The 14,409-nt window shown below is 37.9% G+C and overlaps 1 protein-coding gene across 2 annotated transcripts in view; it reads right to left on the bottom strand.

Annotated features, from left to right (window-relative positions):
- Positions 1-14,409, bottom strand: part of WDFY3 (WD repeat and FYVE domain containing 3) — a 312,187-nt gene that overhangs the window by 66,835 nt on the left and 230,943 nt on the right. For both annotated transcript variants that reach the window (XM_030915939.1, XM_030915944.1), the window contains 5 exons: positions 13,179-13,412; positions 5,515-5,614; positions 3,524-3,684; positions 1,949-2,178; positions 780-889 (listed from right to left, as the gene is read on the bottom strand). In XM_030915939.1, the coding sequence (XP_030771799.1) occupies positions 780-889; positions 1,949-2,178; positions 3,524-3,684; positions 5,515-5,614; positions 13,179-13,412 (835 nt within the window). The remainder of the gene's footprint in view (positions 1-779; positions 890-1,948; positions 2,179-3,523; positions 3,685-5,514; positions 5,615-13,178; positions 13,413-14,409) is intronic.

Below are 14,409 nucleotides of genomic sequence, written 5' to 3'. Positions count from 1 at the left end.
CCAGATCGCGCCGCTGCACTCCAGCCTGGGCTACAGAGCGAGACTGTCTCAAAAAAAAAAAAAAAAAAAAAAAAAGAGAGGGGCTGGGCACAGTGGGCTCACAGCTGTAATCCCAGCACTTTGGGAGGTCAAGGCTGGTGGATCACTTGAGGTCAGGAGGTTGAGACCAGTCTGGCCAACATGGTGAAACCCTGTCTCTACTAAAAATACAAAAACAATTAGCCAGGCATGGTGATGCTCGCCTGCAGTCCCAGCAACTCAGGAAGCTGAGACACGAGAATCACTTGAACCTGAAAGGTAAAGGTTGTAGTGAGCTGAAATTGTGCCACTGCACTCCAGCCTGGGTGACTGAGCAAGATTTAAAAAAAAAAAAAAAAAAAAAGAGAGAGAGAGAGTATAAAGAAGAATAAAAAATAGCTCTATTGATAACCTGTCTCAAGCAATATTTGCCTACTCTGATGTGATATGCCTAGCATTACCATTGGGCAGTTCTCTTTACAGTTAATTCCAAGGTAGTATTTATACTTAAGCAAATGTAAATATTAATACCACCACCAAATCTCACAGTGTTACTAAGAAACGATGAGCTTAGCAACATTACTGGTTCGTGCTTTACTCTTACTGGCATGAGGGGACTCTTTGTCTATGTATAGGTTGCTCTACTGGGAGAGTTGCTATCAATGCTGGCAGTTTCTGAAGCCAATTTGTTGGTTATGTCTTAAAAACTGGAGATAAAACAACCACAACAATTTAAAAACATCCCAAGTTGAGGCAATTACCTTCACTAATATCTTGGCTGTAACTACCATCTGGTTCAATGTCAGAGGGGATCATAATGTGCCATGTGGTCATGCGGGCTTCTGCTTCCAGTCCAAATCCATCCACGTTGCTGAAAAATTCCAGTCAGTTTAAACTTTATGAAGGAAATGATTAGCTGAAGACTACAGCAACTAAGAATTACTCCATTTCCATTACCAGCAGACACTGAATGTCTACTCAGCAGATGCACAGAATAGAGCTCTAGTTTGCCAGGAAGATGCCATTTTTAAGAGGTGATCAAATAAATCCACTTGACTAAATGTAATTAGACTAATCGATAGCATCAAGATTATTACCTTAATATTTAATATGCCTTTTGATTACTGTGAATATTTTAACTTAACAATTACAAAATGTTCATTCAACTAACATTTTTTCTAATATGCCTGTGTCCTCTCTCCAGTCTTATATCTCACTACTCTGCTCCTGTAGTGAAACAGTTGCAGTTCCCCTGAGGTGCCACTCTTTCTTCCCTCTGGGCATTCATACAGACTGTTCTTTCTTCCAGTAGCAGTTGTCTCCATTCTCTCGTCCTCCCCAACCAGGTCTCAAGCTGCAGCTCAGCAGGTATTTCTTTCAGGTTAGGGGCCCCTCTTATGTGCCTCCAAAGCACTGGGTTGTTCCTAGCAGATCACTCAAAGCTGACTGGTCTTGCTTAGCTGTTTCCCCTCAAGAAGGCTGCCACAGGGTCTATCTTATTTACATTTTGTACCACCCCTTAATTCAAGGCTTGGCCCCGGGAGACTCTAATAAAACATCTGTCAAAGCAATCAACTGGAAAATACTAATTTTACTCATTTAACACATAACACTGCACTGAGCTTTAGTTTTTACTTCTCTCAGACTTCAATGGTAGATAATTTTGTTTGCTTTAAAAGCAAACTGCCTTACATAAGTGACATATAGTGATAATGGAAAATTTTACAGGTGTAGAAAACTAAGTTAAAGGAAAAAATATACCCATTATTTCACTGCAAAAATGCAACACTTGCCCTTTACCTTTTTGCATAAAGGTTTAAATAAAACAGAATAAGGGTAAAAGAAATGTTACTATCAAAAAAACGAAGAATTTTGTTGGAGTAACATCAAAGCCAAATTTAACATGGCAAACTGAACCTAAAGGATTTACCTTCCAGCATGTAGATTGATCAAGCAGTGGGCCAGACAGCTAATGAATTCTTGGTCATGGTTCCCAGGTCCCAGGATCAAGTTTCTGTTTACAGTGAGGACCCTGAGTGAATCAAGCAGAGCTACTTGCTGAGGAACAGTTTTGTGTGCCCGTGAGAACTGGTACAAGATGGTCCTATTGAGGCAGTGATACACTGCATCCAGTGACAATCCCTGTGATCTTCTCTTTGACTGAAGACATGAAAGATATGTTTTTAGTACAATAGACAAAAGTAAAACACCTGTTAATCATTCACACATGAACTTTTATTAGGTCTATTATATACCAGATGCCATGCTAAGTATGAAGGTGCTAAGTTAAAAGATACAAAGCTCTTGCTATTATGGATTTCAGAACCCATGAGTCACATCAATACCACTTAATGAATGATATGATGGCTACATAAAAAAAGAGCTCCCAGGGAGGGGAGCCACTAATGCTGCTGTGGGCAGAGCAGTCTCCCTGAGAACATGAGGATGTGAGTGACATCTAGGGGGAGTCTCCTCACAAATATATTTTGTTAGGATAAATGATCACTATTCAAAAGTACTGAAAAAAATTAAGATGTTACTAAAATCATTTTTTTTTTGACATTCTAATTTCATCCCCTCGTTTGAGAATTTTTCTCTTTGGCTTAAATACAAATATATCCCTTTAAAAAGACTTAGGTGACATGAGAGCCTATGCATCTGTGTACCATATGCTAATAAAACATGTAATAATTATTTCCTACTTTCTACATTAAGTATTAAATAAGATTAATCAATTGTGCCAAACCAGGCCAAACCCTTAATTAAAAGTACTGTGAACATGCACAAAAAATAACAACTTCAAGAGAATATAAACTACAAGAGAAGGAACTTTGTAAAGATGTAACTGATAAGAGAATATTCTTTTAATATCAACTCTTTATGCTGTGTAAACCTTTACACATGGATGCAGTATGCAGTACAAACCTACCAAACTGTATTAAGGTATTTAAATCTATCTGGGTAGCAAAGAATAACACCTAGGCAACTTTACAAGGGACACACTGGCACCAGGCAATTGGTAATAGGGGAGGGGTTCAAAGTCTGCATGTCTATTCAGTTTTTTTTTTTTTTTTTTTGAGACAGAGTCTCGCTCTGTCACCCAGGCTGGAGTGCAGTACTGTGATCTCGGCTCACTGCAACCTCCGCCTCCCAGGTTCAAGTGATTCTCCTGCCTCTGTTTCCCAAGTAGCTGGAATTACAGGCACACACCAACGTGCCTGGCAAATTTTTGTATTTTTGGTAGAGACAGGGTCTCACCATGTTGGCCAGGCTGGTCTCTGACTCCTGACCTCAAGTGATCCGCCCGCCTTGGCCTTCGAAAGTGCTGATACTACGGGTGTGAGCCACTGTGCCTGGCCTGTCTCCATTCACTTTTAATAAGCTTAGCTTTTTATTAAATGTTAACATTCATTATCAGTTACATTTCATTTCAACAATTTTGACACCATAGGCAAAGTTTTGAATAGGAACATGTACTCTACAACTGATAGTGACAATGGATTACCTGTGCAATTAGTTGAATTATAAAATCTATAAGAAGTTTAGATTCTTTGTTGAACATGCCTTGCCAAAGCTTGTCCACCACACGCTGTGTGAAATAAAACACATTGTTCACCAATACCTGGTAGCTTCCTCCACTGGTAATAGGCAGAGATGCGTCTTCCCCTAAATTCCAGTAGGAAAAAAATGTCTAAGAAAATTGATATCTACCAACACAAGACCAGATCCTCAAAAAAATAAGGCTAAGGAAAAATAAGTGTATCTACAACATGTAGAAATATGACTACTAGCTTTTATGTACTACTTGAAGAAAATGACGTTCAATGGTCAGAAATCAGGATAAATAATTTCAGCAGGATAAAGTGTTATGGATTGAAACTACCTGTGGAGTCTCCTATTGCCTAAAGAGAGTCTGTGATAAACAAGCAGTTCCTCAACAGAAACTGTCAGTCACAGGTGTTCTCCATTTGAGAGAAAACGGGCCAGTTTATTAGCTCTTAATTGATTTTGTGTAAGTAATAAAGGGTAAAACTGTAAAACAAAACTGTTTTAGAGTATAGCTCTAATAGCAGTGAAGTAACACAGACAGAAAAGAGCTTCAGGAAAATTGTGAAAAATAAAGTATAATCAATGTTGAGGGGTGTGTTTAGCCCCTCCATCATTACCATTGGCTCTCTTTCTAAAGCTATCTGAGTGTTTTCAGTGTGTTTGCATATACATATTGCTTTCAGATTAATCCTCCTAGCTCCTCCTTCTAACCAGAATGCTTCCTCTAAGCCAGGGGTCCCCAACTCCCAGGCCATGGACTGGACCACACAGCAGGTATGAGGCGGGTGTGCAAGCATTACCACTGGAGCTCCTTCTGTCAGATCAGCCACGGCATTAGATTCTCATAGGAGGGCAAGCCCTATTATAAACCGTGCATGCAAGGGATCCAGGGTTGCACAATCCTTCTGATAATCAAATGATAAATGTAATACTTGAATCATCACAAAACCATAATCCTCCCCCCTTGGTCTGTGGAAAAACTGTCTTCCATGAAACTGGTCTCCAGTGCCAAAAAGTTTGGAGACCGCTTTAAGCCTTTCCTCCACAGAAATTCTGGAGGTTTGATTTTTATTATTCTCACCTAATGGTAATAATAATTTTTATTATTCTCACCTAATGTCACAGAATTTGATTTTTATTATTCTCACTTAATGCTAAATTGCCCCATTAATCAAAATTATTTGTGTTGTGTCTTTGCGTAGTATGACTGCTCTAAACTGATAAGAATAAGTACAAAAGTGTGACTTGACTTTGAGAGTGCATAGTTGCATGTTAAGACAATACTAAAGATTTTCTGGCAAATTTACTTCGGGAAAAAAATTGTAATTTAATAGCACAGAGGTTATATGATTAGTATTATTGCTAGAAACTCAAAAGTAGCATATATAGTATACTAACCCATTATGTTTCCTTCTCTTATAATTCTACTTTGTTTTATACACAAATGTTGGCTTCACTGTAAATGTATTAAGTTTTATATTTTTATTGTAATTAGATATAGACATACAGAAAAAACACATTTCAATGTGTTTTGACTCTATGTCTTGGAAGCCATACTAAAAAGATAACATACATATACCTATGTCCCAACAATTCCACTCATAGGTATATAGTCAATAGATATGTGTAAGTATTATACACATATGTGGTCCATATGAACATGAATATTTATAGCAGCTGTTAAAATTATCTCAAGATGAAAACTTTCATTTGTCTGTCAAGAGTAAAATGACAAATTGATATAATCACATGATGAAATACTATATATTAATGAAAACAATGGACTCCTGCTACATGCAACAAGACAAATCTCACAAATATAATGTTGAGTATGAGAAGCCAGACAAAAAAGGAAAGAAAAAAGCTGATATTAAAAAGTAGTTTTACTTGGGGCTTAGAGAGGAAAGTGATTATAGGTATTTTTATAAAATAAAAACACAGAATTACCTAATAACACATCAGCTGCAAGCAAATGGTCCATCACACTATCCAAAATGTAAGTTTGAAATTCTTTTTGCTGAGTTCTTGTAGACCTTTCAGGGGAAGCCTAATCAAGAAAATTTAGGATTAGAAACAGAACCAACAACAACAAAAATATGAGCTCAACCATATTTGCATTACCTAATGTATTAAAAAGATTAAAAAATCCTACTGAAAAATTTTTTTAAATGCCATGAGAGATGGTATACATGCTTACGGACTTTCACATATTTTCTAACTATAGAATTAAAAATAATTTAAAGTAAAGGTGAAACGTCATCTTCTTTTGAATCAAGTTCTTAAAACATAGTATTCTAAACATTATATTTATTATATGGTTACAGTTTATATTATATAACAAATAATATATAAACAATATATATAGTATTGTTATATAAAAACTGTTATAACAGTTTATAACAATATAAACTTTAGCAATATAATAAATATTTGACTGTTATCGCACCTCACTTCCAAAAGAGATATGGCAGTTTACAATGAAATACAGATAAAATAAATAACAAATGAATTATAAAGCCATTAAAATAAAAACAAAACCCAAGAATCTAGTAATTAAGAGGGCATGTCAATAGGGAGGGGAAATATATTTGCAACAAAAAAAAATTAAGCACAAATTTCTGAGCTTCATAGGTGTCAAGAAAACAATGGTTTACAAAGCTTTCTATTGTCTATAAAAAGAAACACATAGTGTCACAAGTGCCTACAGTCCTAGCTACTAGAGAGGCTGGGGTGGGAGGACTGCTTGAGTTTGAGTCAAGCCTGTGCAATATAGCAAGACCCTTTTATGAAAAAAAGTAAGAAGGAAAGAAAAACACAATAGATGGTCAGCAAAGACATATATTTTCCTAAAATTGTTCTGAGAGGAATGTTCTCTGTGGGTTTTTGTGAGGACAGTGAACAACCCTATATAGGTGGTATCTTTGCTAAGTTTTACAATGTACAAAGATGATTCTGAAAATTATCTTATGTTAAAATGTCGAGCACAAAGTTAAACTGTAGTCTACTGACAACAATTCTACTTGTAATTAGGGTACGACAATCCAGGTGCATAACTTTCCAGTATCTGATCCGGTGAGCAGCAAGGAACTGGGAACAGTGGGATGAGATGTAGGAAAGAGCCTTTTGTCACCCTCAAATGCCAGTAGTTTCAGCCAGGTTTTTGATAGGAGTTGGATATTAAACAACTCAATAAATGTCATAACGTCCTTTCTTAAAAAAAGATCTGTATGTTTTAGATTCAGGCACAGTATTGAGGTTTTGCAAGTGAAATAGAAGAACCTACTTATTCTTGAATAGGGAGATCCGGGACTATATTTATGACCATGTTACAAAGGTGGGCTTTTAGAATGCTGTTCTATTTTCCCTTCTATTCTGATTTTCAAGGTGGTCCTGTTAAATGTTTTAAGAAAGTAGCTAGAATAAAAGTTCTATATTGAGAACAAGAACACTAACCTAAGTTCTCAAAAGCCAACCGCTAAACCAAAATTGTAAGGAAAATTGCTCCTTCTTCTGCATAAGACTACTTATTTTGTTTTAAAATGACAAAATATGGGTCTAGTAAGAATTAAAAGAATACCAGTACTTAGGAGTTTGGTTTGTCATTAAACTAATTTGGGAAAAAGTGAAGAACATCTCATGTTGTTTTTAATCTTGATAAATTTTCCTGTGTAGTTAACAGATTAATACAATAGCGAGCAGGAGACTTGTGACCAAGGCCTGTCTAGTCCTTTCAAGCTGATACTACATTGAGTGTCTTATCCCTATAAACTGAAGAGGATGTGAGGACTTTTAAGTGATTAACAGCAGACTGACAGTTACAGGAGGTTTTCCTTATAATTATATCAGATACCATTTTATCCAATAGCTTGAGTCATCATAATTTGGTAAGGAATAAAGCTTTCCAGTCACAGGAGGACATAAACATTTTGAAAAAAATGGTAATCCTGGCTGGGCATGGAGGCTCATGCCTATAATCTCAGTACTTTGGGAGGCTAAGGTGGGTGGATCACTTGAGCCCATGAGTTTAAGATCAGCCTGGGGAACATGGCAAAACCCTGTCTCTACCAACAAAACAAAACAAAAAGTCTGGCACGGTGGTGTGTGCCGGTAGTCACAGCTACTTGGGAGGCTGAGATGGGAGGATTGATTGAGCTCAGCAGGTCAAGGATGCAGTGAGCCATGACTGTGCCACTGTATTCCAGACTATGCAGCAGAGCAAGACCCTGTCTCAAAAAAAGAAAGCTACTCTTTCAGGTTCATAATCAACTCAAGGTGGTTAATGAGATAAGTAGTAATGAGTAGGGCTTATCAGATCTTAATTAGAAAAAGTTTTGAAGTCTGTAAAACAAAGGGACTATTAAACATACAGAAGTGCTTGGTGAATGTAATTTATTTTTATTAAAATAATATTCTTTCTTTTTTTTTTTTTTTTTTTTTTTTTTGAGACGGAGTCTTGCTCTGCCGCCCAGGCTGGAGTGCAGTGGCCGGATCTCAGCTCACTGCAAGCTCCGCCTCCCGGGTTCACGCCATTCTCCTGTCTCAGCCTCCCGAGTAGCTGGGACTACAGGCGCCCGCCTCGTCGCCCGGCTAGTTTTTTGTATTTTTTAGTAGAGACGGGGTTTCATCGTATTAGCCAGGATGGTCTCGATCTCCTGACCTCATGATCCGCCCGTCTCGGCCTCCCAAAGTGCTGGGATTACAGGCTTGAGCCACCGCGCCCGGCCTAATATTCTTTCTTATTCCAGAAGGATTTAAGACTGGCTTACTCATCAACAGGTATTTAATTTTCTGATTTGTCTCAATAAAACTGTTACACGCATGATGAGGACCCAGAATTTACACTTGTGACTGGTCCTAGTGGCCTAGTTTGATGTTCTTGCTGAGATATATAGCAGTCTAACTTTTCAAGGACTTAACATTTTATGAAAGCATGCATTGTTGTCTCTGAGATGTTTTTTCTTTTTAAACAATTCACTGGACTACTGTTTTGTGCCAGACACAGGGCTTATATAGGGCTTATATATATATACATTATCTCATATAGTCAGGAAAATACCCTTGAAATAGATACTAATGATTTTAGAAATAAGTTAACTGAGGCTTCGAGAGAGTAAGTCACTTGGTCAAGTCACGTCTAGGATTCAAATCTCAGTTTCTGTGAAGCCAAAGCCCATGGCTTCACCAGTTACATCATACTCTCCCCACTCTACTGAAATCTCCTTATGAAAGTTAAAAGCACAAGAACAAATCTGCAGAGTGTGGGCTACAATCTCTTCATCACTCTTTTAGATAAGACTGGTTGGCCCACCAGACAACCAGAATGAAGGCAGCCAGTCAACATATCCATCTTTAAACAATCAGAATCCTTTTCGAGGTCTTGGGGATACTACCCAGAATCTTTGTGTCCCACACACAGGCCAGACAGCCTGTACATGTCTGCTGCCCATGGGTAAACAGCACAGTCACTATGGAAGGCGAGCCTTTGGAATTCTGTCCTGTTTCTGTAATGGGCTGGAAGGCTTTAAAGATAGGATTTTGAGTCTCCTGATTCTGACTGTAGTCTGCCTGTTGACTGATTTTTCCTCTCTGAGTTATTCTGTGGTGCTCTCTTTGCCCACTTGGCCATTGTTTTTTGCTTGTATCCCTGTAGTTCCTCAGGGTGGGTTTCACTCTGATGTATGACTATGGGGAGCTCTTGCAGAAGATGGTTGGAATAGAGTCCAGTGAACTCCTCAGACCACAGCAAGGTGCTTATGGTGTCAGAGAAGTGTTGGCCGTATCCCCTCCCAAATCTCATCTTGAATTGTAGCTCCCATAATCCCCACAAGTCATGGGAGGGACACAGTGGAAGGTAATTAAATCATGGGGGTGGTTACTCTCATGCTGTTCTTGTGATACTGAGTGAATTCTCATGAGACTTGATGGTTTTATAAGGGGGTATACCCCCACTTCACTCTGCACTTCTCCTTGCTGCCACAATGTGAAGATGGACGTGTTCGCTTCCCCTTCTGCCATGATTGTAAGTTTCCTGAGGCCTCCCCAGCCATGCTGAATTATGAGTCAATTAAACCTCTTTCCTTTAAAAATTACCCAGTCTCGGGTATATCTTTATTAGCAGTGTGAAGTTGGACTAACACACACTGCAAGTCAGCACCCTCTCGGTTTCATTATCTTTACCTCCAGATATACACAAATCTGTTTGAACTGTTCATATGCACTTTCTTCCCATTGCCATAGTATTTATTTGCAGCAAATTCATTTGGCTCTCCAGGAGAAGTCTGGTGGTGACAGCAGAGGTTACTGATAAACAGGAACTAGGAAAAGAGTCTCCAGGCACCCCTATAGAAGACGACACAGGCCACTTAGTCAATTTTTTGAGTATGTTTAAGTGTTGGGCACTGTGTTATGAGTATTAAATCTTATTTAGTTTTCACAATAATTCTCAGAAAGAGGTTCCACTTTTATATCATTTTACAGATATGTAAATTGTATAGATGTGAAGATAATTGAACTTGGTCAAGGTCACACAGGTATATCCAGCACACATGTAATTCCTCAAAATACTTTTTGCTGGGTGATGTACATATATTTAACCCTCACAGTAATCTTGTAAGAGGGATGGTAAATAGTATCATTCTCTAGAGAATGAATTTAGCTTGGGAAGATGAACATGCTTATACAATAAACAACAGGGCCAGAATTTAAACCCAGGCACTTCTTACTCTCAAACTTATGCTCTAGCTTTCTGCCACACCACACCACTTCCCTTGTATTTGGCCTCAGTCACACTAAAGCCAGTCTATATGAGTGGGAATCTCCTATTTGTATGCTAATGAATTTTACTGCTAATGAGGATAATTTTACATGTTCTTTTGTAGATATAATCAAGTAAGTAGATACTTTTAAAATGAAATTCTAACACTCATAAGACTGAACATGCTCTGGTTCACGTTTACTGGACTCAGATGTTCAAGCCCCTTCCTTCACAAAGGTAAATGGTAAATATATAAGATAATTCTCTCTCTCTCTCTTTTTTTTTTTTTGAGACAGGGTCTCACTCTGACACCTAGGCTGGAATGCACTGGAATGCAGTAGTGTAATCATGGCTCACTGCAACTTTGAACTCCTGGGCTCAAGCGATCCTTCCACCTTAGCCTCCAGTAGGTAGGATATAGGCACGCACCACAACACTGGCTATGGCTAATTTTTTTGTAAAGATGGGATTTCACCTGTTGCCCAGGTAGGTCTTGAACTCCTGGCCTTAAGAAATCCTCCTGCTTTGACCTCCGAAAGAAAGGGTTGGGATTACAGGCATGAGCCACCATGCTCAACCTAATTTTCTTCTTGAATCTCTTCATGGATAAAGACTTCATAATCATAATTTTCAAAATCATAGGTTTATAATTAATTGTTACACCATTGGAAGACATAGAATGTTAATATTTCATTAATATAAAAATTTTTTGTATATGTATTCTGCATATGTATATTAAAGATCCTCAAAATATTTAAAAGAAAATTTCTATGTTTTTTATTAGATGGTATCCTATCTTCCTGTTTGGGAATTTCCAGGGATGAATAGTTAAATGATTCAAAAATACAGTAAGCCTTACTTGATGTCATTGGCAGGTTCCTGGCAACTGCAACTTTAAGCGAAACAATGTACAGCAGGTCTTCAAATAACATCGTTTCCTTCAACATAGTTTTATTGTAAGGTTGATGAGGAAAAAAATTTAGTTTTGCTACACATCATTGTGCTTAAAGCTGCAGCTACCAAGAACCTATCAATGACATTAAGCGAGGACTTACTGTACTGACAGAATACACCAAGTCTCTGTGCTAACTGTTGTGAGAGATGAAGGAATACTTGAAAGTTGGTCTCTAAGCAGTTTATAATTTATCTGGAAACTTCAATCCTGACACCCCCTGCTTTTCCCTGAACTATAATTCTACTCCCTTGTATAATGAAGCACTATTCTACTGTAGGGCAAATTCATGCCCACAACGAAGAGAACCTTACTTCAAGGTTAATACATGTTATTATATATCAAATTTTTCCTACTAAAAAAATATAGAAAACAAAAATAAAGGGCAATTATACAATTTATATATGGTTAATTAATTAGCTATTCAGGTTCCAGAAGCTTGAAAATGCTGTCACTGGATATTTCCAGTCATTCCATATCTTTCATGTATGTATTTTCCTTTTTTGATCAGTTATGCTTTCTTGCACACTTCTCTTCTGGCCTTTATCCTATTATTTTCTGATAAACTATTTCACTTTTTCACAAAATGCTTCACATTTTTACCATATACAGTGAGGTACTGGTCATCTCTCTTCTTAGAGCTTTTTAAAGTTTCCAAAGGGGAGAAGTTCCATTGGGCCTGCTTTTTAATTCTACCACATGCATTAGTGAGGAAACCAATATTAAACATTGCCATCCTGGTTAAATGCTTAGCATAACTGGTACCCTAATTACATTAGTGATTTTTTAAAAATTGACCAAATTGAGATATTTTCACATGAATAAGATAAACATGTGGTTTTCAGGTTGCTATTTATAAGTTAACTGTACTAGCCACTAGAGGGCGCAGAAAAAAAAATCTCAGGTTCAGCCGTCAAACGGCTGAGAGAGAGAGTGGAAGTTCCTCAGACAGAAAAGCAGTCTTCTCCACAGATCTACTCTTTCACAAAACATATTATTTTCAGAGCCCCTGGCATGGACTGTTTGACCTTATTTACATGAATTGGTCAAAAGAACATTAATGTATATGCAACTAATTATACGGTATTAAATTTTCTCTCTGTGATATCTTCAGGCTTTTCTAGGTAAACATTTTTTAATACTTTTCTGGGATAGCTAATTTCTAGAGCCAGCAATAAGGTCACTTAAAGGCTTAGAGCTACTCTCATTTTCTGATGCATCAGTTGATTCACATCAATTGTCCGGAGAATGGGCAGGCAGGCAACCTAGAAGTTTGCTGCCTTGGAGAATTTAATAAGTGGATCCTGGGCACCTATTCTGTACAATGCACCATGTCTTAAGCTGCACGGGACACTGACAACAGTAACACCTGGCAATGATAGGTAAGATAAATTGATGTAGGTAGTTATAAGGTAAGAAGACAATGCCACTAGGCACTGTTAATGTCCAGGGAAGGGATTGGCACACTATGGCCTGTGGGCCAAATACAGCCTGTGCTGTTCCTGTAGATAAAGTTTTATCAGAACGCTGCCATGCTCATTCTCTTATGTACTGTCCATGGCTGCTTTCTAGCTACAACAACGTAGCTGAACAGTTGTGACAGAGACAGTATGGCTCACAAGCTTAAAATATTTACTATTTGGCTTTTTACAGAAGTTTGCCAGCTCCTAGAGAAAGGATGATAAAGGACTGAATCAGAGACATCCTTGAGGGAAGGAAAAGAAGAACAAATTGATAGGGTCTAAAGCACATGTGGGATTAAGAACTTTGCACAGCCTATAACATGTTCTGCCTACACATAAACAAGAGGAATTAGAAATCTTTGGCATAGAACTTGCTTGGTTACCAATGTTCTAATTTAAAAAGTAATGCAAAAGAGATATAAATGCGTTTCTTTTTCTTTACCTCCAACAAAAGATCAATTAGTGGAGTTTGCTTGCTGGCAGGGGTGAGACAGAGGTTGTCTATGATTAAGACTCGCATGAAGTCAAAAACGAACTTTTTAGCCGGGTGATTGGTCAGATATGTCTTGGTGCCCACATTGCAGTACTCTGATTGGCTCCTGTTCATCCCTGTGTCTGCTGCAAATGCTTTAAACTCTTCTGCTGGAGATCCAACTTCATCATCAAGGTCAGTCACCTAGTAAAATCAAGTGGAAACATACGGTAATCACATTAGACCCTGACATTTCTACCTCTGTGTTTCCTAAAAATAAAACTGTAGCAGCAGCGTTTTCCACCTATTAAGCTGTTCAGCACATTATTTCACTCTGCTTTACTCGACCCTTCCTTTCAAGGTAGTAATCTGGCACCATATGTCATGGTTATGCAACATATGGTGTTTCTGACTGACCACTAACATATCACCTTCATGTTGAATTATATGTCTACTGCAGCTAACTGCACTTAAAATATATGGAATAAAATGAGGATAACTATGTTTCCATATTTGAACTCTACCCCTACTGTGAAGTCAAATGTCACAGAATTTCAGATAAAAATCTGGCATAACGGTAGCATGTAAGGGCTGATCCATTTTTTATAGGTTAAAAAAAAAAACAAATTTAAAAAAACCAACAATACTAGTACCACTTTTGAAACCAAGTGACAGAGAGAGAGAGACTAGGAAAGAAATTATAAGACGCTGATGGCCAGACGCAGTGGCTCACGCCTGTAATCCCAGTACTTTGGGAGGCCGGCGCGGGCGGATCACCTGAGATCAGGAGTTCGAGACTAGCCTGGCCAACACGGCGAAACCCCATCTCTACTAAAAACACAGAAAAATTGGCCGGGCATAGTGGTCCATGCCTGTAATCTCAGCTACTCAGGAGGCTGAGGCAGGAGAATTGCTTGAATTTGGGACTCAGAGGTTGCAGTGAGCCGAGATCATGCCACCATTGCACTCCAGTTGGGATGACAAGAGCGAAACCCTGTCTCAAAAAAAAAAAAAAAAAAAAGATGCTGACAAGGAAAAGACATTGATATATTATTCAAGGTCTTTTTTTTTTTTTTTTTTTTTTTTAAACCAAAAATAAGGATTCTAAACATTATAAACAAGCCAGGGTATTAAGGTCATGTGTCATATTTGTCCTTCTCCTAAAAATCCCCACCATTTTAAAATAAGTACTGTACCTTTA

This window comes from Rhinopithecus roxellana, chromosome 2, assembly GCF_007565055.1.
Source record: "Rhinopithecus roxellana isolate Shanxi Qingling chromosome 2, ASM756505v1, whole genome shotgun sequence".
NCBI classification, from domain to species: Eukaryota; Metazoa; Chordata; class Mammalia; order Primates; family Cercopithecidae; genus Rhinopithecus; species Rhinopithecus roxellana.
Note: the sequence above shows the minus strand (reverse complement) of the source record. Positions and strands in the feature narration are given on the sequence as shown.